Source organism: Mesocricetus auratus, unplaced genomic scaffold (assembly GCF_017639785.1).
Source record: "Mesocricetus auratus isolate SY011 unplaced genomic scaffold, BCM_Maur_2.0 Super-Scaffold_100008, whole genome shotgun sequence".
NCBI classification, from domain to species: domain Eukaryota; kingdom Metazoa; phylum Chordata; class Mammalia; order Rodentia; family Cricetidae; genus Mesocricetus; species Mesocricetus auratus.
The window spans coordinates 8,266,661-8,293,690 of NW_024429192.1; the positions used below are offsets into that span (position 1 = coordinate 8,266,661).

General features: G+C 38.2%; 1 protein-coding gene across 1 annotated transcript; it reads left to right on the forward strand.

Moving 5' to 3' along the window:
- The first annotated feature begins 5,210 nt into the window (after positions 1-5,210).
- Positions 5,211-5,435, forward strand: LOC101833594 (keratin-associated protein 6-3-like). Its single transcript, XM_005073832.1, has one exon. It carries the CDS (start codon positions 5,211-5,213, stop codon positions 5,433-5,435), a length of 225 nt encoding a protein of 74 aa, XP_005073889.1.
- Positions 5,436-27,030: the final 21,595 nt, after the last annotated feature.

Below are 27,030 nucleotides of genomic sequence, written 5' to 3' on the forward strand. Positions count from 1 at the left end.
GAAACAAAAACTAAGATTAATTTTTATATTAATGATATTTATTAGAGATGAGATAAACAAGGACAAGAATGAAAGTCACCAAGACCATTGCTCTGGTGACATCCTTCTGAGATCCTTAGAAGTATCAGGGGTCAGGTACATTTCATTCCCTCCCTCTGTGAGGGGCATACAGGGAGTTTGTTGCCTCTGTGTAGGTCACAGCATATCGCGGTAGACTTCTTGACAATACCATCTTCAGAGGAGAGACTCAGTAATGTGGGGTTCAGAACTGGTGAGTCTTCACGTTACAATTGGAGCAGGTGAGAGTCCCCCATGCTGTCTTCAGTAGTAGTAGCCAAATCCAGACCCATAGCCAGAGCCAGAGCCATAGCCACAGCCACAGAGAGAGCGGGAGCCATAGCCATAGCCACAGCCATAGCCACAGCCCAGTCCACGGTAGCCACAGCCATAGTAGGAGCCATAGCCACAGCCCAGACCTCCATAGCCATAGCCCAGGCCTCCATAGCCACAGCAGCCATAGCCTCTGCCCCCATAGTAGTTTCCGTAGTAGCCACACATGGTGTTGGTTGTTGAGGTTGTTCTTGGGTGGAGAAGGAGTGGAGGAGAGTTGAGTCTGTACAGTTCTGCCTGCAGAGAGGACCTTTTATAAGTCCTCAGTGTGGGTGGGACCTGCCATGTGCTCACGCCATAGGCTAACTTTATGACTAATATATTAATGTGTTGTTAAGATGCTTAAGATGTTAGAGAAGCATTCTTTACAAACCATAGTTGCTTTAATCAGATTCTACAGCAATGTATACAAAGCTATAGTTCACATCAGGCATTTGGTTATAATTGAAAAAAAAACTGTATGTGAACAGGGAGTATTTTCAATAGCTTCAGTTGGCTTGCTTTTATCCACAGACCATTATTTAGTCTTAGCCTTCAACAATTGGCCATGAGATGCTTTTTAGGCACTTCTTTAGTCCAAGGAAAATTGTCGATTATTTGGTAGCCACTGAAAAATAGGAAGATCATACAGTGTAGATTGGAAGAGCCCCTACATTTACTCAACAGATATGTGAAGAATTGTAATTTACTGACTTCATCAACTTTTATAAGTATTAAAGCGAAGAAATGACATTTAAGCATAATGAAAAATTCAAATAGTTTGTGTTCACTCAATTTCTATACTTGTGTTTTTATCCAAACAGAATGTTAAACACGCTCTTAGGAGAAATCATTTTTTCTGGTTTTTGCTGTTTATATTTTTGAAAATGTTTATTTTATTTTGCATGTTTTTATTATTGTTTTTCTGAAATACATGCCTGTGTACCACCTGTGTGCCCGGTACCTATTCAGGCTAGGAGAAGAGGCCATATCTCCTGGAAGAGGAGTTATGTGGTTATGAGTTACCTTGTGTATGCTAGCAATTGAACCCAGGTCTTCTGGAAGAGCAGTTGGTCTTCTTAAACTCTCGTGTGTGTGTGTGTGTGTGTGTGTGTGTGTGTGTGTGTTGGGTGGCAGTGCACATGTGGAGGTCATAGGACAAGATGCAGAACACAGTTATCTCCTTCTACTAGCAGGTCCTGAGGAGCAAGTTCATGTTGTCAATTTTGACAAGTGTCTTTACACACTGAGCCTTCCTATTGGCCCTCGATTAGTATTTATTAGTAAATAAATTTTATCTGCTTGATCTTAACATTTTTTCCTGTATATTATCAAGGAAAATAAATAGTTTTTATCTACAGTGTTAGTTGAAGTGCCATCAAATTTCTCTGTGTACATGAACTTCATCAATCACAAATAAACAGTTGCAATGATGATTACTAAAATAGTATAAAAGTCATGCATTCCCCAGGAATTCCTAAGTTGACAATATTAGAGAATGGCCCCACATTGTAGTCTATACTATACATTTAAATAAAAACATGAGTAATTTTGCTAAAATTTAATTGATGAAAGAAAGCAATGCATTTCTTGTACCAAGATATTCTGAATGTCTAACATAACAGGGTTGGGCATGGAAAGTGTACTATGTGCTCTGAACATTGGAGAAAATATACATATTAGCAAAGATCTGGGCAAGCACATCATAAAAACTCCAGGAAGCTCTTGCTGTCAGAGTCCTAGATCGTTGGTGTGTGGAAATCATATAAGGATTATAATACTCTAAACAAAGGAGGACAATGAGTGAACAAATCAATGAAGAAAATGCAAAGCTCTTATAACTGAATGAAAATCAATAATTGTAACAGAACCTTTTGAGTGGAACATTTAATTGCAGACTCTAAAATAGCACAAATATTTGATGACCCAACAAATGCTTAACATGCTCTCAAAAGAGTCTCTGCAGTCTTGCATACTCATGTGGAAACTGGTGGCTACATTACATGCTACACAAAATGACAAAGATTAACACCATTAGGAACTCGAGACCAACAGCTGTGGAGCCTTCATTGAACCAAACTTGGCCCTCTACAAATGGGAGACAGTTGTGCAGCTGCATCTATCTGAGAGGCCCCTGACTGCAGGACTAGTATCTATCCCGAGTGCATGAACTAGCTTTTTGGAGCCCATTCCCTGGGGTGGGATGCCATCTCAGCCTTAATGCAGGGCAGGGAGGGGTTTGGTCCTGTCTCAATTTAATGGGCCAGGCTTGTGAACCCCCTCATCATGTGGGAGGAATGGATAGGTGGTGGGTTGAGGGGGCTGAGGAAAGAGAGTGTGGGAGGAGGGGTGGGAGGGAGAACTGTGGTTGAAATGCAGAATGAAATTAAAAACTAAAGTTAAAAAGACAAGAAGGAAAATGTATGGAGTTCAGTGAAACTACTACATTATTAATAGTTATAAAAGATTAATATCATCAGTACTGAGGGAACCTAATATCACTTGCTTTGTGATAGTACCAACTGATAAGACTACAGCAGTGCATAATAACATGAAAAAATATGACCCAGACAGACTCATGTAAACACAACAGAGAAGCCAACCATTGAAGAGTGTAAGAGAATTAACAGCACGGTCTTTGAACAAGTATTCAGCTCGGGAAGGCAGAGAACTGAATAGACAGCTTCCCTGTTACTCGTGTACTGATCCATCTCAGCCAGTGCGCCGCGCCCCTGCCTTTCCTGCTCTGCACAAGCTCTCCTTCCAAGGAGTCCGTACTTGTTTTCTTCACTGCCCATTTCAGCAGCTGCTTCTTTTTCAAGTGGTGTAGAGTTAAAACTCAAAACGCTGGCATGCCCAAGACTCTGAGATGATATCTTCTACAGCACACATGACTTTGCAAATGCCATTCTTAATACTAGGGCTACAGCCTCCTCCTACTCTCCATCAGCCTCAGTTTTTCTCTCAGCATCAGCTTTTGAATTCATGGACCAGTTGAGTTTTTAACCCTAGACTGTGCTGCTGCTTCGCAACCTGACCCGTCTGTATCCGACCTCATCCTTTTATACTGTTCTCTTAGTTATTTGTGATGCTGAATTCATGCTAAATTCTCTTAATATACAGTTTGTATTGATTTATATTCATTGTCCACAGTGATGGACTTCATAAGAATGTATAATTTGCTTTGAACCTACTGCCCTCCACAAATATAACAAATATTTTCTTCTAGTAAGATTGCAATATCCATACTCAGTTTTCTTTTTTATTAAAATATAAATTGGAATGGATTATCTAATTTATAATTAATTAATAAATACAAAATTTAACACTCGGCGACAACTTTTATGTCCATCTTATCCTAGTCGGCCCCCAGGAACTTCGTAAATTCAATGCAATTCACTGAGATTTATTATCTTTGTAGTATCATGAAGAGTAGAACTGGCTGGGATGGCTTTTACAGCCTTCCTTTTTTTGTCTCATTGTTACTATTAGTAAACAGAGGATGTTATGTTCATTGGTTTAGCTATATCTCCTATAACAGTTTTGGGAACAGGAGATCCCGATGAAGAGCTGCTGAGTAAGTGAATGAAGTAAGAAATGAATGAATTATTTTCTTATGCTTTAGTTCTGACTGGAGGGGTGCAAATAGAATGTCTACTTTGTGATAATGTCTTTAATATCTTATAAGGAAGCCGTATGTATGAAACATCAGAAACATGACTGTCCTATGAGACCAGTACAATGACAACACAAGTGGATATGCCAATAGGGAGAGGGAAATCTCACGAGGTCCCACAGACAGGTGGAAAGCTTCAGGCAATGGCCACTGAGAAGGCGAAATTCAGTCTCCTTTAGTGACCAACCCCCTGTGATGTTATCCAAATGCCAGTGATCAACCTAACACATATGCATACAGTCAACACTCAATAGTCGCAGGAGCTTGTATGTATATCTATGCATATACATACACACATAAAATAAAATAATTAAAGAAAAAGAATTTATGAGAGGGATTTGGGAATAGGAGGAGTTGAACTGGGGTGTGGGGAGTATAAAGGATGTTCTTAGTGTACACATGTGTAAGTTCTCCAAAATGAAGGAAGAGAACAGAGAAAAGTATACTGCTGACCCGCAGGTCATTGGCAGCGAAGATGCAGGGATTCAGAGAAATCTAAACTAAAATTGTGAACAAAGCAATATTTTGATGGGAAATGAGGATCTCAGCGTCATATAGAATAAAGAAAAAACAACACAGGTATGGGTGGGACTGAAGCCCAAGGTAGACAAAGGGAAAAGGAGCTCCAACGCTTCTTTCTCTGGAAGGAGTCATCAAGGAGGATTCGGACTCTGCTTATTTTTGTCTATCGGTGCCCACTCATCGTAATGTGAATGGAAGGAAATTACCAGCAGAGCAGTTTCTCAGATATACAAGGGCTAAAACTAAGGCAGAGATATTAACAGACTAACTTTAAGGAATGACAGAATATTACTGGAAGAAATCCTTGGAGTGAAGACACAGGAATTTTATTTTATTATGTGTGGACTCTCACATTTGGAATTTTCAGCAAGCTGTCTCTGAACAACAGAGATGTCTGTGGCCAGAGAGTTCATGATCTCAGCTTTTAGAAATCATGACACAGTGACAGTCCTGTCTGGGACACATAGGTAGGATGTTTGCTGAAGGCGTGCTTACTTTTTATTTTCCAGATAATGAGTTTGGAGGACTCTGTGGTTTGCCTCACATGCCATTCAGGCCGTATAAAAGGACCCACACCTGCCCAGCAGACCCACACTCCAGAAGTTCCTTGTCTGCCTCGAGGAAAACTCCCATTCCTGACAGCATGTGCTATGGAAACTACTTCGGTGGCCTGGGTTATGGCTATGGAGGCCTGGGCTACGGCTATGGAGGCCTGGGCTATGGCTATGGTGGCCTAGGCTATGGCTATGGTGGTCTAGGCTATGGCTATGGTGGTCTAGGCTATGGCTATGGCTGTGGCTGTGGCTCTCGATATGCATACAGTACCTATCGTCCATGCTGCTACGGAAGAATTTCTGGCTTCTACTAAGAATTCAAACTAGCTGGCTCATTTGGGTCATTTTCTTATAAAAACCCAGGGCAGTAGCATGTAAGGAAATTTGAAAATTTTGCTTTTCAATAAAACTAAATTTATTTCACATTATTTCCTGTTTATCTTATGGTTTCACTCATTTCTGTCATTTTTGTAAAATTGTGTGTGTGTGAGAGAGAGAAAGAGAGAGAGAGAGGCAGAGAGAGATACAAAGACACAGAGATGCACAGAGAGAGACAGACAGAGAGAGAGAGAGAGAGACAGAGAGAGAGAGAGAGAGAGAGAGAGAGAGAGAGAGAGCTATCCTTGTGTACTTTATTAAATGCTATGGAAAAACAGACACTTAGAGAGGGAGCCAATCCCTCATCTTGAACCAACTCTAGGCCTGTGGTTGGGCTGACCCTCCTTCACTATGGAAAAACAGACACTTATAGAGGGAGCCAATCCCTGGTCTTGAATCCACTCTAGGCCTGTGGCTGGGCTGACCCTCCTTCTAACTGAAGCCTGAGAGACTTACTTGCAGGAAGGCATGACTGAACTTGCAAGGTCTGGATGGTTTGTTTCCTCTGTTCAAGTGTGGCCCTGAGCCTTCATCAAAACTTCTGACTTGAATTAATTTGCATAACCTGTGCAATTGAGTGTAGGCAGAAGCAAGCATGAGACTACATACTCCCACATGGCTGAAAGCGAATGGATAACATTCATACCCTTTTTTAAAAAGAATGATGTATGCTTTAAAGGCTTTTTTTAACTTACGTGTGTCTGTGTATGCGTACCACATGTGGAGGCTGAAAGAGTGCTGGATCCCCTGGAGCTGGGGCAGCAAGTAGTCTTGAGCAAGCCACTGTGGTGATGGGAACTGAACTCAGGTTCTCTGGGAGAGCAAGTAGTAAGTGCCCTTAACAGCTAAGCCATCTCTCCAGCTCCTGAAAGGAGTAATTTTCAATAACAAAGAAAGAACAATGTATAAAATTCCCAATTATTTTACAAAAGTGTAATAATCGGTATTTATAAGTATATTAATGTGGTGAATAGACGCCTTTAGTCACAATGAGATGTAATTTTCAGAACAAGAGTGTAAGAGTGAAGTTAGTAATGCCTTTCTCTCTCTCACTGACAACACATTTCTTACTAATGTCCACGTTTCTCTGAGCCCTGAACTCCCAGCATAAAGACGGGCTTTTCTAAGCATGATGAGAGCAGAAGCATGGTTTATTCTCTACAGGTTACTGGCGTCCCTGGTAATATTCCCTCATTGTGGGGCTCAGGCCCTGCAAGTTAAGTGAGTTGTTCAGGCTCTGCTCATTACCTTCTCCCAGAACAGATGTTGTGTGCCCTTGCTGACATCCAGTTTTAACTCTCTTCCTTCATCGGTATTCTGAGGAGCATTTAAGAAATTCTCTGTAGAAAACAAAGAGGGCATGCAGGTGTCCCACCTTCTCCTCATGAAAACTCCCTGCCTTCCAAAGAAGGACGTGAAGGTCTTGAATCAGCCTTGTAATCGGGAACAGAGAGTTTCAGAGATGTTTTAAAAATTGTTAAAAAATAATAGGAAGCATTGTTCAGCACAGGCACTAGCTTTGTGCTCTGTTACTTCTCTCCAACCCCTTACATGTACCCTCAGCTCTATCCCTCTCAAATGCATGACCTCTTTTTCTTTATTATATACATATATAAATATAACGGGCTGAATTTGTTTAGTGATATTTCTATGCATGTGGATTCAGGTCTGATCACTTGGCAGGGTAAAAAATTAAGGGTTTTATCCCAGGAAAGACTGTCCTGTTCTTAGAATTCATTTATTGCCTACAGTTCTTTGTCTAGAGGTAGGACCCTGTGAGATCTCCCCATTCCATGTTAGCATTTCTATTGGTGTTTTTGATCAGGTCTTGTCTAGGCAGCCATATTAGGGTATCATGGGTGAAGTTTCCTGGCCGTTTCTAGGAGACACATTCTCACAACATATTTCTTGGTTCTTTGGCTCTTACAATGTTTTTGTCTCTCTTCTGAGCCTTTGCCTCTTCCCTGAGCCTTTGGTATAGGAGTTGTACATATATATCCATTTTGTCTGAGAAGTTGTTCTCCACATTTTGACCAGGTATGGTTTTTCTGTAACAGTTTCTATCTGTTGTAAAAAGAAGTTCCTCTGATGAGAATTAAGAGCTACACTTCTCAGTGAGTATAATGTTATTTTGAATGCATTTAGGAATTATGTCGCTTTATTTAGTGGCAGTAGTAGGTTCTCTTTTAAGATTCATGACATCACTGGTTGGCTAGGTTTCCAGTACTCCTGTCAAGTGGGCTTAAGTCCAATTAGACAGTTGCTGAATATGTCAAGATATCAGTGCTGCTCTTGAACTCTTAAGGCTTTTATGCCATGCAGATCATTGTCATGGTTCATAAGTGTCACTTCTGGGTACAACTGTTGGTTATTTTCCTTTCTTGGCAGGTTCTATAGCACCTTCATGTACTAGGAAACCTAGTTTTCATGGAAGAGTCTTTCAAGTTAGATTGAACATTGATTCTCTGAGTCCTGTGCCCTAAGTTCATGGTGTCATGAGGGTCATAGGGGCAGACCCTCAACTTCTAAGAGGTAACCAAGAATAAGAACAATAATCTATATTTTTTGAGGAATATCTTGGATTCCTCTCATCAACAACTCGAAAGAGGGTTTCTTGTGCCTAGTATTTAGGAGTTTGTTAGATAATCTGTGATTTTGGGGGGTATTATTGTCCAGCCAAGTTGGGTTACATCATTTAAACTAAATGTGTGTATGTGCACACATAAACTTCCTTGTACTATATGTAAATTTAAATGAATAACTAATAATATGATTCCTATGGCTTGTTCAAACATATTGTCATTTTATCCTCTCCTTCCATCTTCTTCTGTATTGACTTAGTAGCTCCTAACATTAACTTCAAATTTTACAAGGTCGACTAACTAGGAAAAATGATGATGACACAATAAAGAATTTTTCTTCACCATCTGTTCCTCTGAAGCCAGGAGTTGATTGTTTTTTCTGAAACTATTGTAAACAATAATTTTACCAAATATTTGCCGCTATACAATCTTAATCTTTTTTATATCCTCCACTGAGAGTTACCCTCTCTGTCATTTTAACCTAAAAAGCAATATAATACTTAAACATATTAGTATATACCTTTCGCAATAGTTTCAATGTGGTCAGTAGGGCTGAGGTAAAATTTCAAAAGCACTGATGCCCACTTAAGCAGCCTACCTTCTGTCATCTGAGCTTCTGGTGAACTCCATTCTGCTTTCCATCAACTCCATTTTCCTTCTGCTACCTTCTCTGCCCAGTCCTTGGTGTTGCTTGTGTCTTCACGGCTTGTTTAAGCACAGTTCCCTAAGGGAGTATTCCAAGAAAAACTCCAGGCTAAGGATAAGGAAAGACAAATGGATTTTTCCATTGTGTTTAATGAGAAATGATGAAATGAGAGAAAGGGTACTGACACAGAAGACTCATCATGTGAGAATTATTCTTCAATCTCCATGACCAATATAAACTCGTTTACTGCTTCTTTTTTCACAGCACAGGAAAAACTTTAAATATTGTTTTTTATTGCACAAACAAGGAATTTCGGGGACAGGTTTAATGAACAATGACCCAGAGTGATCGTATTGGTCTGTATTTCAGTTCTTTGCTGATGGGCAAATCTACTTCTATGCTCACATCTTCTGATAGGTGATATAGACAACTTGGCCTCCACTAGACACTAGCATGCTTCTGTGTCTCATATTTATTTCCATCATCTAGCAACTTGTCATATATTCTGATACCTGTCACTCTCCACCAACATGATCCCTAACTCAAAATCTTTGAAAGCTATAGTACCGGGTTTCATATCCTTCCATCCATCATGTAGACAACCAATTTAAACACTAGAGCTTCAAAACTCCTCTATCACCTCATCACCTCTTCTCTACTTTAACATGTCACTCTAATCCAGGGTTAGCATGAAATAGTGCAATTCCCTGGAGCTAATGCCCGCATCCTTAAACCTCCAATCTTCTAGTTCTTCATACCCTTACTGCAGCAAAGTCATTTCCCCTACATAATCAAGATTTATTGTTCCCTCCCCACCTCTATCCTCCTTAAAAGTCTGCCATGTTCTTCACTCTTCTCCTACATGCTCAAAGTTTGTATCTAAGTGTTCTAATATTACTATTAACAGTGCCACCTTTGGCAGCCAATTGTGCCCATTTGGTAAGTAATCTGCACTCTTACTATATATACTGTTTGTCTTATCAATCACATTTATTCCACCAAGTTCTTTTCTTCTTCCATAATTTAATGCCATCAGTGATAATTTGTACATTAATTAGAGTGCTCTATCCTCAGACTCCTCCTGGCCTTTTCCAGACAGAGTTTCAGGACTGTGGGGTAACACCTCCACACATCTGCAGTATTCTCCTATGAGCCGAGTCTTCAGGGATGCCCGATGCTCCTTTTCTTTCTCTCTGGCCACTTTCTAACTTTCACTGTGACTTTCCTCTCCCCTCACCACCACCCTTCAAACTCCTTGTTGGAGACGTTCATGCTCCTCTGTTGCAACACTTGCCTCTCGTTTTGTAAAGAGTATTAAATCTTATCAGCTTTTTCCCATCATGCTTATCTACATTTGCGCTTGTCTTTCTGCAATTTTCCTCAGTCTCAGTGGAATGCACACACCCTTTCCCATCCAACACACAATTCATCCACTTCTCTTTCTGGGTCAATGCCTTCAGCACCTTGCTTGATAAATGATACTCTATCTACAATATTTTCATGTCTGTTTTTTCTCTATTGACACCTTGCCCTTAGTCTGTAAACATGCTCAGGACTTTCAACATTTGAAATCTTTTGCAATGCCAGATGACTTGTAGATAGCTTTCCCCAACTTTAAATCCGAGGCTTTAAATTACTTTTTCACATTGCTTCCATTAGAGCTTTTTTGTTTTGCTTTGCTTTGTTGTCTCTTGCTCTCATTGCAACTTAATGAATATCCTCAGTTCACCAATGACTAAGAAACTCCTCTTAACGTGTCTTACTGTCCTTTGTATGGCCTTTGGTACCAATTACCACTATCTTCAGTATTGTTTCTTTGCTGTTATTCTGTTCCCAGTTATTTTCTTTCTTATTCTTGTTTCTATTGGTGATATAAATACCATGACCAAAATCAACTAAGGGAGAAAATGCTTAATTGGTTTACATATCCCAGGTCACAGCCTGTAGAGAGAAGCCATGTAAGGGAGTCAAGACAGATACCTAGGGCTCAGGAACTGATGCAGAAGCCATGGAATCATGCTGGTTATTGGCTTGCTCATGACGGCTTGCCCAGTCTGCTTTCATATTATACCTGGGACCACATGCCAGCCCAGACAGTGAGCTGGACCCTCCCACATCAATCATTAATTAACAAAATGTCCAACAAAATTGCCTACAAGCCATTCTGATAGAGGTAGTTCCTCAACTGAGATTTTTCTCTCTCCAGATATGTCTAGGATTATGTTAAGTTGACAAAAACCCATTAGTACAGTTCCCTTGTAAATTTATTCTTATTCTTCAGCTAGAGGTCAGTCCCTGCTTTTCATGTCCATCACTTAATATGGAAAATCTGATCTCATAGGTGGGGCCTAAAATCTCTTCTTGTTATATTCCCTAAGTCAGTGACTATTTATGCTACTGTCTCATCTGATAAGAGACATTTTATTATATTTTCTCAATTTTAGAGTTATTGATCTTCCACAGCTGTGATACCAATGAAGCACAACATTAACCAGTATGGTAAATTATCCCTAAAGGACAAATAATGACACTTATAACTTGGCTGTAAACAATACCTCTCTAATTTAGGTGAAGTCCTTCACAGAAGGGAGATCATGCCTTTTACTTAAACCCAGCCAACTACCCACAGATCGCTAATGCCTGAAGCATGTTTTTTTTTCTTTGAGATCTTTTGGTAATGAGTAGAACAACAACACCAGCTGGGTGTGGAGTAGAAAACTATGCAAACTATTGCCAAAGAGAAGTACGATATGGAAAAAAGAGCTCAAAGACAAAGTGTGCCAGGGGAGCTAGGCTTTCAGATTGCCGTGATGAAATGAGGATACAAATGGATGCAAGATTAATTTCACAAGACTGTGTTAGTGTCCTGATAACAGATTGTTACAATAAAAAAAAAGATTGGAGGCAACTGGTGGCAGTTATTGTGGTACCACCACATACAACACTGATTTCAACAAAACACAGTCTGTGGGAATAACTAGTTATACTTGTGTTGGCATTTACTTTATTAATCTGCTAATCATGCTTCAGGCCTTAGTTGCTTGTAATTGTTCTTACTCAAGCCTGTACTCTTATTCCTTATTATAAGGTGGTCTTATTTTTACAGAATATCCTTGGAAAAATCTGTCAGTGAATCAAATTTAACATTTATATTTGGTTAGTGAAGCATTTACTGGACTCACTATGAATATACCCAGTCACTTAATTATATTGAGAAAAACTAAGTATTTGGACTCTTCATTTATCCAGAGAAGTAGATCAATGATAGTAGGAATATTTTTAGAGTCAAATGCATCTACACATAAAATGAAAAATAACAGAACATAAATACAGCGTCATATAGCTGGGCAGATTTGATTTCTCTATTTTTGTGTGATGAAGCCTGTTATTTAAATGATCTTTATCTGAATTGTTCCATCTGCATAATCACAGCTATACCTGTATCTTATACTTTAGAATATTTAACGAGATAAAAAAGAAGTGTTCCTAATATGTTATTTGTCCTGTGTTCTTGAACATTGACGAATAACTTTAATAAATTCAGAGCCAGTGGGACAATAAGGCTTATATTACACCTGACACATCAGCTCTACTCTAACCTCTGTGTTGAATAACAGATAAATATGGATGTAACGCTATGTTCACAGGGAAGATGAGATGCACGGATGTCACACTGCAAGTTTTATATCATATCATTAAACAATAGTGTAAACATAAGTATATGGTGTTTCAAGTGTCCTACTTCTTAAGTCAAAGAACAATTTCATTTTTGTCCAGAATGATGCTACTTAAATGTGATGACTGAAAGAATACCATGAATAAATTCCATCAAGGTCTACAGTGTGGGGTCCTCTAGAGAGACCATAACTTGCCAGAAAGAACTATTCTTAGTCAAATTTGGGGTTGTAAAAATAGTAATTAGGTTAGAAAGAGACAGTTCTTTTTCATGTCAGATTGTGAGAAAGTGAAGGGGTATTTTAAGGACATCAGTAGAAATTACACTGCAATAAAATCGCGGGCTAGATATTTAATAATTGAATTTACTTTTCCCCCAGAGCAGTTCCCTCTTATGTTATTTATATATGTAATATTAAAAGAGAAAGAGGTCTATTTTCTCTGCTGATTGCTTCCTTTACTGTACAGAAAAAAAATCATTTTCATGTAGTCCTATTTGTTGACACTTTGCTTAGCTCCCACAACATCAATGCTCTATTTAAAAAGCTTAAATTTTGAAAAATGAGGCAAAAACATACATGGGAAAAAGATAGCCTATTCAACAAATGGTATTGGCAAAAACTGGATTTGTTTTGTTGGAGGATGAAATTAGACTCTTAAGTTTCACCTTATATGAAAATCAATTCAAAATAGAGCAAAGACTTTAATATAAAAGGTGAAACACTAAAGCTTCTAGAAAACCATAGGGATACCCTTCAAAGTATTGGGATAGGAAAGGCCTCTTTGAATAGAACATCAACAGCATCTGGAGTAACCTCAAATATCAGCCCTGCCATGGAGCTTTCAGTTTTGGAGATGGATAATATATAAAAATATATTACACGTGAAAGTCTAATGTGACTGACTGCACAGCTTCTGACTGACTACTCTCAATCTACAGAAGTCCAGTGAGGTATACAATTTTAGCTCAGATCTGCTTAATTTCAGTTTGTCAAGTTTTGGTTTTCTTGCAACTCCCCTTTTTAAAGACAATAATATAGCTTAAAATAAATTTAAAATGAACACACAACAGTATCTTTACTTAAAATTAAGTGCTCTTCCTTCTAAAATTCTTCCTATAACATTTCTTTAAGTTGCTTTACGTAAATATACTAATAGTTTACTGAAGAACACAAGCTGTTTAATCATAGCTATCCAAGCACCTGTGCTGTACTTTCTTCTTGATGTTGAGGTTCAGGAGCATGAGGTAATGCTCTTATCTAAACGTGCAATTATGCAAATAAAAATGACCACAACACATTCACAGCCTTTTGAATGTCTTTGAGGGACAAAGCATTGTCAGCATTACTGGAAACTTAAATATCAATTACGTGTGCCCATCACTATGTCATCCAGAATCCTGGTGCCTACAACTTTGGCCCGTCTTTAAATGCCACATATTTAGGTCACATTGGTGGAATCCACGCCAAATAACCAATCCTTGTTAACAGGTGAGGGAGGTTGGAGAATAATGGGTGGTGAGAAATTTCTGGTCCCAGTACATCTAATTTATGTGAGACTTTACTTTGTATGCCCACTGTAAAATACTTCTGTGGTCTTAGTTCTTATCTTAACAATCCACATAGATTTAGAAGAGTAATGGCTTTGGAGGATATGACCACTCTTACACAGAACAATTCTATCATTTTAGGCACATGAATTTACTGGCAGAATTTTTCTATAGTAATTAGGTAACAATGACTTATCAAGTAAAAGTACTCCTCTAAAATGTTGTGAGAAATTTCATTAAATTTGCAAAATTTCATTAAATCATCCATCCATCAATCCATCCATCCACTAATCCATCCAATTTAGCCAACAAATATTTAAGTCAACAAATATTTTCTATAGTAATTAGGTAACAATGACTTATCAAGTAAAAGTACTCCTCTAAAGTGTTGTGAGAAATTTCATTAAATATGCAAAATTTCATTAAATCATCCATCCATCAATCCATCCATCCACTAATCCATCCAATTTAGCCAACAAATATTTAAGTCATTATTTATTCCAGACACTTGGCAAGGTGATACATATGATAAGCAGGAAAAGATGCATTTCCTGAAGCACATAGTTTCTAATGTGAGAAAGCAGTGTAAATAAATAGAGAAATGTGTTCCAGTGTCACATTGTAGACATGCTAGATCTTGCAAAAGAATGAAGCAATGGGTACTGAAGTCACAAGAGGCTGAAGGAAATGAGTCCATGTATCGCTTAATCCACTGCTGGGATGATCCTTAAACTAAGGAAATTCATTCATTCTGCCTGAAGGAGCCATTGCTTGCTAAAGCCACCTCCCATTGGAGCAGCTATCTGGTGGCTGTGGTTGTAGTGGTGCTGTTGGGATGGCTACCCTCCTTACTCTCACTGGCATTGGTCTTACCGATACTACTGAAAAGCTCCAGCTCCCTGCAACTGTCTAGTGTCTCCTGTAACGTTCTAGTAGTTTTCATTGTTTAGTACCCATATGCATAATAAAAAGTGAACACTTTACAGTTAAATTATCTTACAACACAACTTACAGACTCAAGATCAAGCAAAATATCTCAACATTTTTAATACATGTGTGAAATTGTACTATTCTATTAATCTTGAAGTTTACAGCTAAAATATTTATGCAAGTGTCTTGGAATATAATTTAGTTTGTAGAGGGCTTGTTTAACATAGAGCTGTAGGTTTCATCTGCCATAAAATTTAAACCAGTCGTGACGGTGAGTGCCATAATCCTGGTACTCTGAAAGTGGAGGCATGAGGACCACAAATTCAAGGTTATTCCTGGCTACACAGCAAATTTGAAGTCACCTTGAGATATAGAGACCATGTCTCCAAAACCACACCGAACTAAACACTATTTGTGTGAGGAAGTTCCTTTAAAAAACACAATTTTACAAGTGTAGCTTTGACTTAATCACAGTTCTTTACTATAATAATTTCCCTTCTTGTTTTTATGTGTGAATCTGTATGATTAGTAATACTATAAACTCTTCAGTGTCAATTTTTAAAAATCAGATACATATTTGTGAAATGCTTTTATGAACTAGTATATATAGCTTATATAGCTATAGCTGTATATAGAAAGAGAATGAATATTAACTTATGATGATACACACACACATTCATAAGGTGAATATTGTCTTACTGAAAACACATTGCTCTATTACATAATTATAATACAAGTTGACAGTTGTTGTTCTTTGAGTAGTATCATGGGCTGTGAGAGGCTGTACCTTCCTAGGATAAGTGGTGTCAAGTGATAAGTAGTTGCACGGAAGTTTGGTAGATGAAGAACTTGGATTCTATGTATGCATGATTACACACCCACACAAACATTGTCATGCATATACTAATCTATAAGAAAAGAAGGAAGGTCTGTTGGAGATCTGGGTGGGAGATGATATGTAAAAGAGAAAACAGCAGCTGAAGTAACTGAAAACTTTCAATACAAATGGACCTAAGGAGATATGGTACAGAAGGGAGGGAGAGGGGGATGTGGGAGGCAGAGCGTGTGAGAGAATGAATACAGATGTTAGGAGCTAAGTTGATGCTGTCATAGGCTGGCCTCCGTCTTAACTGAAACTTGATTTTTTTCATACAGGGCATCATGATTATGGTTTTTCCTCTTTCATCTCCTTGCAGATCATCCCCACTTCTCTGTCTACCCAAATCCACAGCCTTTCCTTTTCTTTCATTATAATAATAATAATAATATAATAATAATAATAAATAGTAATAAAGCTAAAATAAGAACAAAAAACAAAATATGACAAGAATAAGCAAACAAGCATAAGCAAAAGATCCAAGAAAAGGATGAAAGAAACACATATAGACACAGAGACATATGTTCACTCAGACAGGAATTCCGTAAAAATACAAAAGTGGAAGCTATCATGTAGATGCAAAGTAAGTGTATGAGCAACAAGCAAAAGCCCTGGCAAGGCGTTACGAGACAAAGAGCCTTCAAACACCACTGAATTCTTTTTGTGTTGTCTGTCTACTGCTGGACATGGATGGTGCCTTGAAGAGCAGTTTGTATATTTGGTGAGACTCCATTGGAGAAAAATAACTTTTCATTTGTGACCGGTTATCTGTTGGAGACAGCTTTTGGGTTAAGGCTGGGTTGTTTTCTACTTCTCCTCTTGGAGTTTGGGCCTCATTTAGCCTAGATACGTGCAAGAACTGTAGATGCTGCCACAGTCTCTGTGAGTTCCTATGCACGTAGGTCCTGCGGTATTTATGAAGTCTTAGTATCTCGGTTTCCTCCATCCCTTCTTGTAATCTAAAGTTCTGAGTATTGAGGGAGGAGAGCCGATGGAGACATTCCACTCAGGATTGAGTGTTCCAAGTCTCTCACTCTCTGTGTGTTCCATGGCTGTTGGTCCTTGTATTTAGACCCATTTGCTGCTAGAGGAAACTCCTCTGATGACGGCTAGACAAGGCACTGATCTATGACTATAGCAGAATGTCCTTAGGGGTCATTTCATTTCTACATTCCTTTAGCAGTACAGTAGTTTTTGCTTTCCCCTAGTTCCTTTACCTATCTAGCCTCAGGTTGTTGGTCAACCAAGCATTATTGGAGATGGGTTCTGTCACATGGAATAGGCCTTAGATCTAATCAGATATTGGTGGATTAGTCCCACACACTTTGTGACACTATTGCACTAGGACGTCTCTCAGGCAGGTCACTATTGTATATTGAAGGGTTTGTACCGAGGTTGGTGTTTACATTTCCCCTTTGGTAGCCTGCAGAGTACCTTCCAGTATCATGAACATTAGTCAGTAGGGGTAAAGGCTCTGAGTAGGCACTAGCTTGTCCTCTCCTTGTTCAATGAGTTGTGCAGCTGTTGTCTTCAGCAATAGGGCCTTATCGTCAATTGTTACGGAACAACCAATATACAGGCTGGCCTCTTAATGTCTAATATGGAACACACATGTTTCAAGAGTAAGAATCTAGAGATTTGCTTTAAATGACAAGTCAGATTAACACAAATACATTAATCTTGCCATTTTGCCTAATTCTTCAGCTTGAATATAATCATGAAGTTATTCATATTTCAACGCTCAACTCTTTGGTTAAATAGCACATACAAGCTATTGGAATCAGAGTCATTATTGGAAGCCATTTTTTGTTTGCTTTAAATATTGATGAGATTAAATCTTGGACTTTCATCAGTATTTTTAACTAGTGAAAAAAGTCTTGACCAGATCCTTCCTTGGAGAGTTAATCTAGAGAGAGGAAATGTTCACCTACAGTGTCAGTGTCACTTCCTTCTTAAGGTCTGGGGATGTTGACATTACAATAATGAGTACAATGCTTTTTAGGACAAAAGTTACCTTAACCCAAGGCTTCAAGCACTTTTTATCATGTTGGTCAGGATGCTCTTATATATTCGGTTAGGAAGGAAGGAAGTTGTCATGATCTGCTATCAGAAAACAATGAGTTTATGTAAATCCCTGTTTTTTTTTTGTTTTGTTTTTTGTTTTTCGAGACAGGGTTTCTCTGTATTGTTTTGGAGGCTATCGGTCCAGCCCAACCTCGAACTCACAGAGATCTGCCTGCCTCTGCCTCCCGAGTGCTGGGATTAAAGGCGTGCGCCACCACCGCTCGGCCTTAAATCCCTGTTTTTATTCTTGCCTTGAACACAGCTTTCTAATTAAGCAGCTCACGTTCCATACAAGAACAGAGTAAGTTGATTACAATGAGTTCCAGCCCTTTGATCACTCTGCAAAGTGATTTCTCAGGGTAAATTGACAAACTTGTCCCTGATTATTATTTCATTTTCCATAACAAAAGAGATGATACACTGACAAAGTAGACTGAGTATTTCCATTTCCCGGTGAAGCAATTTGTCTGTGCAAATTGATACAATAATCTAATTATAATTTAAATTATCCTGTAAATTAAATATACTGATAGTTTATTAATCATGCAAACACAAATGTAACTCCTGCAGCAATGATTTGTTATACATTAACATATCAACATTGTGTTTTATTGATGATCAACCACTACATAAATATTTTTCTAAAGTTAGTTTTATTCTTTTATTTGAGTATTAAAAAGTGGAAACAAAAAGACAAATACATATCCAATACCCTTCCGTAAAATAGTAAAATTCACAAGTAAGGCTTTCTGAAAAAAATCACCTTAATAAATGCGGACACTATATTGTAATAATGTGTTGTTTTTGACATTTTTTCTACTACACTATTTTCTTTTATTACATGCCAGCAGATCAGGCACTTAACTAGTTCTTGTAAAAAGTTGATATTTAAAAATGTGTATAAATTCATTCTATGATATTGATTGGGATCTATGAGTGAAATCATGAAGAATTAGTATTATTTCGTATTTTATTACCTAATGAAATAAAATAGGTTATCTTTGTTCATTAACTTATTCAAAATTTAATTTTCATCAATGCCATTTACATCTACTGATATATCTCATTCTGACAAGATTTTGAAATTTAAATAAGCAGCTATTCAGTGAGAGTTCTAAAGTACTGTTGATATAATATGAATAAAGCATCTAGTCAGGTACTATTCACTTCACACCTATCTGCATGATTATATGCATTTGTTTAATCCTTTCAGGTAGCTGGATTTGTTTTATTGACATTTTTGTTATTTAATACAAATTCATGTTTCAAATTTTTCTTTTTCTCCTCATTTCTTCTTCTTTTTTCTTTCTTATTTGATAAGATTTGACGGTGTAGACAGAAGTTAAACTCATAATCCTGCAGGCTCAACCTCGCAATTGCTGGGGTTGTATCTGACTGTCCATTGATTCTGTGGCATGCAATTCCCACTATTTGAGCTAAAGGTCTTCTGTGATTCCTACATGCAGAGAAGGTTATCAGTACCAGGTGATTTTCAAATCTTTTGCCTTGTTTCAGTGTTCATTGATAAAGCATACATACACATGTTTCATACATTCATGACAAGACTTGTGAAGGTAATATTGTAAATATTTAGCAGGTTCTTAAGTTGAAATCATAATCTTGGATAACATAGAAATAATGACATCCTTTCCCCACAATAATAGAGTTGTAAAGTTATTAAATAGTATAAAGTTATTTTAGAGTTTGTTATTATTACCAATGAAATTGTGCAAAGAAAAGTATCTATATACTTAATAAATGATGATTTTATAATTTCCATCCATAGGAAATTAATGTGTCTTGCTTTTCATGATTGCATTTCATAAATTCTCTAACTTATTCTTGCCTGATGCAACAGCATCAGAAATTATTAGAAAGAAGCATAACATATTTTGTTAATGAAAATATCAATGTAACTGAATGTTGTGTTCATCATAGAGAAACAGAATGTAAAACTGTAAAAAGCACTTCTTGGACTATTTTTTCATGTGGAGTCTCTCTAACAATGCAGCATTGTTTATCATGCGCATACATGTTCAGTCTTTAGAAGTTAAATTGTCATTAACTACTCATGTGGCAGTTTCGGTATGTGTCATGGTGGCCACCGAGTTAGGTGAATTCCCTTTGGAGTGCCTTTTCTTGAACTTAGACTATTTTTTAATAACTAACTAGGAAGTCAGTTAATCAGTGCATGAGGAGCAATTAATCAATATAAGATCAGTATATCTTATTTAGTATATAAATCAATATCTATTTTTGTTATATACATTGAATATATACATATATTATACAAAATAGAACATATACAGTATGTAACATATACAAAAATTGTGTACATAGGTCTTTTTGTGCTGAACAATATACCTTAGATATAGTCAAGATAGAGGTACATGTAAAGCCAATCACTGTAAAATCACATGAATAAACTAATAAGAACATGTAATTTTAATATTAAGCTAAAGTCATTGTTTGCCATAAAATTTTAAAGTCAGTCCTGTCAAACATGTCATGAAAACAAATAAACCAGTATCCATTTCGACACAAGAAGGAGAAACAAAAATCAATGCCAATAATGCAATAAACACTCAACTAATGCTTATTAGAAGCTATAACCTCTGTGTTTTATATATTTAGAGATACAAGGATATTAATTTAAGGTAAACTGAAGTAACATAAAATTAACCTTAAATTAATGTGAAGCTTTGGTGCTATGAAAACTGGTGAAGTTTGGTTATAAAAATATAACATGGCAGTACATACTGTTGAAGTGTTGTTAAAGGCATAAGATATAGCTAAAAGAATTTTAGAAGCACTTGTGAAGAGGAGTCAAAATTAATAGATGGGGAGGCTGCCCTCCATATGAACAATGTATGTATGAGATGTATTTCATTCACATTACTGGATGATTTGGAAGGCTTGTCGGTTGCCACACAACCGTGGCGGGTGGGCAGAAATTCCCGCGGAAGCAAAGGAGCTCACGTTCATATCAAACACCTTGGTCTCAAGTAAATCCTTAATCTTGACACCTTGAGCTATTACCATGGCAACTACTTTCAGCTAATTTCCCTGTTGCTCATTCTTCACCTCTCTACCAACCTGGGACTACAGTGCTAGATCTTCCGATTTCAACATGCCAGAGCTGACATGATAAAAAACCATCTGCTCTTGCAATTTTAAGTTGAGGGGATTTATAGTTTGGGAGGCCATTCTCCTTGGGGACACATACTTCACAGTGCTCGTATGAGAAATGTGAAAAGTCACTTTAGGTTAAATTGAATTTGTTTGATTTTTTCCACAGTGTTCTAATTATCTCTTCTATACTCTCATAGGCTCTTCACGGATGCAAGCATTGTGCATAAATGCCTTTGCCTACAACATGTCTGAGTGCTTTGTTAGAATCTTCAGAGAATGATCTTCTATCTCCAAACCTAGGAGAGCATGAGGGGTGGAACAATGAGCAACACTTCTTTCACACTAAACTGAGAGGGCGTTGATGCAACTGCAGCAACCCTTACCAGTTCCATAACTTCACAACGGGATCACTACGCCTTGTTACTGCACCATTTCATGTTGTATACTCAGGCTTTGGCTGTACCACTGCTGTGTGGTTTGGAGCCTTGCTCTTAATGGATTTCTTCCTCTGCAACTGCCCTTTTCACCACACTTAAATGATCATTGAAGGATCAGAGGTTGACCTCAGCTACCTGCCATTTCCAGATGACAGAGTTCTACTTCGATATTTAGAAAGGTAGCTAGCTCCCAATGTCCCCACAGTGGTTGGTCATAGTTATGCTTGCTTTTATCATGCCCTAAAAACTTTCTGTTCCTGTGATTAGTTTTAAACTCAATGATCATGCTAGCTGTGTTTATTTAACTCAGTTCACGAGTCATATAGAGAGTATAGAACCTTGGCCAATGCAAACGCTTTCTGATTGACTGTCATTTCTGTTTCTAAACTCCCAAAATCACTGTACGGTTCTTTACTCTTCTTCATTTCCCTACTATTTGCTCCTCTTTGTAGAATCCTTACATTCTTTTCCTTTTACCGAACTTTTATTCATAATTATTTGCTTCATTGATGTGTTTATGCATACATGAAATTTTGTAGAGCTCTATTGTAGTCTCCGAGGGTTTGATTTCCTGGTTGTCCAAAGGAATGTTCTTACAATCCTTTTAAAGGGTTTTAAAAGACAATTCTGTTCAGATTCACATCCAATTACGTTAGTGTTTGACCTACTTACATGTTAATTCCTAAAAGTGCTATCCTGAATAGTAGAGTCTGTAAGGGAAACCAACCAAGACAGACCCTGTAGAATCTGTACAAATAACAGTCATTGAAGAAGGAATATTTAATTTCCACCAATAGGATGTTCATGACGACAAGAGAAGAAAAAATTTTGCTGGCAATACTGAAAATATTAGTAATGTGTACCTACAGTTATTGACCAACAAAGTGCTAAGAGCAAGTAGCAATAATATTTATTGGTTATAAGATATAGAGACCTTACACAGTATAAATTCAAGGAATTAATATCAAGGTTTTTATAAGCTTACAGAATAAATACGTATTAGTCCACAATCCACAAAGGTAAACACATTGTTAGAAAATTTGAATCTTGAGAAAATCACTGAAGATTTCTTGGGACTTGCTGTATAACATGTGAGGTGAATTCTCATAAGTCTGTCGAAGAATATTTCCTACCTGGTTTAGAGTTGATTCATACCTTGGTAGTGGTACTGCTGTGTATCTTGTGAATTTGTTTGTGGCCACAGTGCTTCTGGCTGTATAAGACTCCATGACAAAATACATGATATTTTATCTGATGTTGTCCCTCTATCCCCCCTAGTTAATATTGTGTTAGTTTCCCTAGTTAATATTGTTATGTAAGGGAGCTTAGGATTGTTCTTTAGCACTTTCCTCTATCTGGTACTCTCTTATCCAAGAAAGTTACCAATTTATATATTATCCAAGTGTGTAGTCAATGCCGCACTATTTTTTTTTTTTTTGGTTTTTCAAGACAGGGTTTCTCTGTGGCTTTGGAGGCTGTCCTGGAACTCACTCGGTAGACCAGGCTGGTCTCGAACTCACAGTGATCCGCCTGCCTCTGCCTCCCGAGTGCTGGGATTAAAGGCGTGCGCCACCAACGCCAGGCCCAATGCCGCACCGTTCCATTGAGGTTCATCATCCATCTCAGTAACTTCCCTGGACTATTGCATATCTCTCATCTATAATATCTCTATTGTCTTATCAATTATCACTACTCAAAATCTTTTTGTTGGTTACATCTTCCCCTTTTTCACATTGGAATATGCTCTTTGGAAGTCTGGCATATTTTTTCTTATTTTATTTTCTACCTTGAGTTAGGTTTCCCAAGTCTTAGGCCTTATTATTCATTCAGTGTTTGTCTGTTTGAGAGGAAAAATTATGTCTGTGTTTGTTTGTAATCTGTCTCGTGCACTAAAATGTTAGTTCTAGAATATTGAGGAACTTTTTCTTTCACTACTTTATCTCCAAGTCAAGCAGATAAATATCATTTATTATTTAATGAATTTATAGGTCAGAATTAACTTATATTCAAGGCAAATGAAGAAAAGACTGGCATATGGGTTCACTGTTCTGTGCTGAACAATGTGAGTATGCAGATGCACACACAAGTAAAATGAAATACCATGTTTAAATAATGGAAAACTTAAAAATGAGCAAGACTCAATATCTCACTGTGGCAATGTGAGGCCAGGTAGTAACGGTGAGAGAAACACTGGCTAATCAGGACTGCAAACAATACCTCTGTATTGTGTTTAGCCCACACAGTTTTGTGACTTTCAATTTTTTAGATATATAGAGTAGATATAGCACAATTTGTTGCCATATCTCACTATATTTATCACTCTGATATTGTCTTAAGTGTGAATTACATGTGAGTTTTAGTCAGTGATAAAACATACAAATCCCACTAATACTATATGTACTATTGGTGTGGTTGTATAATTTAGTGTTGTGTAGTATGGAAGGAAAACGCACAGTGTAAGAGAGTACGTTTGGAAAATTTACCATGGGTGTCTATGGTGATTTGACTGAGAAATTTCCTCCCATAGGCTCAGGCATTTGAACATTTGTTCCCCCCCTTCCCCCGTTATTGCAACCATTTGTAGAACTTGGAGGAGGTGGAGTTTTGTTGGAGGAAAAAATATCCTTGGGAGCTAGATTTAAGAGTTTATAACCTGATCCACTTTAAGTTTCTTGTCTTTTCTTCTTGCTTGTTAAAGGTGTGATCTCTCGGCTTCCCTCCTCTGCCACTCCCTGTCTGCTGTTATGCCTCTTTAATATGATGGACTTTCAGTTGTCCAAACTATATGCCGAAATGAACACTTTCTTCCACGAGTTAATTTTGGTCACAGTGCCTGTTATAGAAATAGAAAAGTCACTCATCCACTGTACTTTAAAAGGGGGCAGGAGAGAGTTCTGTTCACTGGTAAAGGGTCTTGTACTAAGTGTCTGGATACTATCACAAATCCAGAGGATGTTTCTAGAATGAAAATATGAAAACTGAATAGACATGAAAGAAACCAAAAAAGATTATATTTGCCCTGTAGGTCACAACTGGCATACATAGGTCATATTGATATTTTAGAGAGGAAAGTTCAATAAAGAAGGGTAAAGACGAAAATCTTTCAAAAGAGAATATGGACAAAACAGAAAGTTTTCAAGAGCAAATGTGTGAAGCATCAAGACATGCATCTGATTAAAGGGGAGTGATGGGAGATGTCATTCTGTAAATGTCTCTTTTATTGGTTGATGTATAAAGCACTGTTGGCCAACAGGGAAGCAAGATGGGTGGGACTAGGAGTCAAGGAGAATTCTGGGAAATGTAGCAAAAAGTAGAGAGTTGCCATGTGATCTCCAGAAATCATTTAAAAACATCAAGCAACGGCAATGGAAAAGCAGTACATGCCTAAGACAAGGGAATGGAAACGCAGCATTCTGTAGAAATAGAACAGCCATGTCAATTGGCAGGTCACTATGCCATGATTATTTCATGAGGTATACTGCATGTAAGATCACTACTAAGACCTCCAAATGCACTTCTGATACATCCTGCTTTCAATGAACTCTTCATTCATGCTTCTTAGTTATATATTGCTCATATACCAGAATTTAGCTTTCATCAAATTCACTAACTAGTTTTTTTAATCTATTGATTTATGAAATATAGAAGCAAGCACTAAACATCTGACAAACAGTAAATGAATGAACTGATTCTACACTGGATATTCTAGCCACTGTTGTGGATATAGCTTACATGGATATTTTAAGTAACACCTAATACATTCATCGATACTTATAATAAGATTGCTTTTTTTTATTCTTTTTTTTTTTAATTTTAAATAGCTTGTTTTACATGTCAATCCCAGTTCCCTCTCCCTCCCCTCCTCCCGCACTCCCCTTCCACCCTCCCTCCCACCCTATTGCCAAATCCTTCCACATAGGGGATGTCTAGAGTCTATCATTTTACTCTTGGTAGGGTCAAGGCACTCCCCTAAGAGTCCAGGCTGAGAGAGCATCTCTCTTTGTGCTATAGGCACATGAAGACAGATTGTATACCAGGGATAGACACTGATCCACAGCTCAGAGCCCCATAGGTTGTCCAGGCCTTCTCACTGACACTCACATTTGGGGGGTCCAGATCAGTCCCATTCTGGCCTCCCCACTGTCGGTCTGGGGTCCAAGAGCACTCCCCTGTTCAGATCAGCTGTCTCTGCTGGTTTTGCCAGCCCATTCTTTGCCAATTTGCTCATCATTCCTCTCTCTCTGTCACTGGGTTCCTTGGGTTCAGTTCAGTGCTTATTTGTGTGTTTGCCTCTGCTTCCATCAGTCCCAGGATGAAGGCTCCCGGATAGTTATAGACATCAAGTTCATTATCAGGAATGGGCATTCGAGGTGGTCCTTCCACTATTGCTTAGCTTGCCAATTGATGTTATACCTTTAGATCACTCGAGGTCACTCTGGTGCCTGATCTGTCTTCGATCCTATGATTCCCTCTTCCCCCTATTCTACCCCCACCCCCTCAACTTCCTGTTCCCCCATGACCAACTCCCTTCCTCTTTACCCCCTCTATTCTTCCCAGGTCCCACTACCCCCCTCGCCCTGTTCCCCATCCATTCAGAGGATCTTGTCTCCATCCTCTTCTCTTGCGTACTATGCATATATGCATATCTTTTAGGTTCTTTCCTGTTTCCCAGACTCTCTATCTGTGGAAGTGCAGACTGGCACTATCCTGATCCATATCTAAAATCCATATATGAATGAGTACATACCATGTTTGTCTTTTTGCGACTGGGTTACCTCACTCAGGATGGTTTCTTCCAGTGCTATCCATTTCCCTGCGAATTTCAAGATTCCATTGTTTTTTTCTGCTGAGTAATACTCCATTGTGTAAATGTACCACATTTTCTCTATCCACTCTTCAGTTGAGGGGCATCTAGGTTGCTTCCAGGTTCTGGCTATTACAAACAATGCTGCTATGAACATAGTGGAGCAGATGCCCTTGTTGTATGAACCTGCCTCATTTGGATAAATGCCTAAGAGTGGAATTGCTGGGTCTAGTGGTAGATTAATTCCCATTTTCCTGAGGAATCTCCATACTGATTTCCAAAGAGGCTGTATGAGTTGGCATTCCCACCAGCAGTGGAGGAGCGTTCCTCTCTCTCCACATCCCCTCCAGCATAAATTGTCTTCGGTGTTTTTGATTCTAGCCATTCTGACAGGAGTAAGATGGTATCTCAGAGTTGTTTTGATTTGCATTTCCCTGATGGCTAAGGATGTTGAGCACTTTCTTAAGTGTCTCTTGGCCATTTTAGCCTCCTCTACTGAGAATTCTCTATTTAGCTCTGTACCCCACCTTTCAAGTGGATCCTTTGGTGTTTTGGAGACTTGTTTCTTGAGTTCTTTGTAAATTTTGGAGATTAGCCCTCTGTCAGATGTAGGGTTAGTGAATATCTTTTCCCATTCTGTGGCCTGCCTTTTTGTCTTTTTGATTGTGTCCTTTGCCTTACAGAAGCTTTTTAGTTTCAGAAGGTCCCATTTGTTAATTGTCGATCTCAGTGCCTGTGCCACTGGTGTTATGTTTAGGAAGTGGTCTCCTGTACCAACTCGTTGAAGAGTATCTCCCACTTTCTCTTCTAAAAGTTTCAGTGTGGCTGGATGTAT

Excerpts from the sequence above, each read along its gene's own strand:
- LOC101833594 (XM_005073832.1), top strand. The coding sequence starts at position 5,211 with ATGTGCTATGGAAACTACTTCGGTGGCCTGGGTTATGGCTATGGAGGC.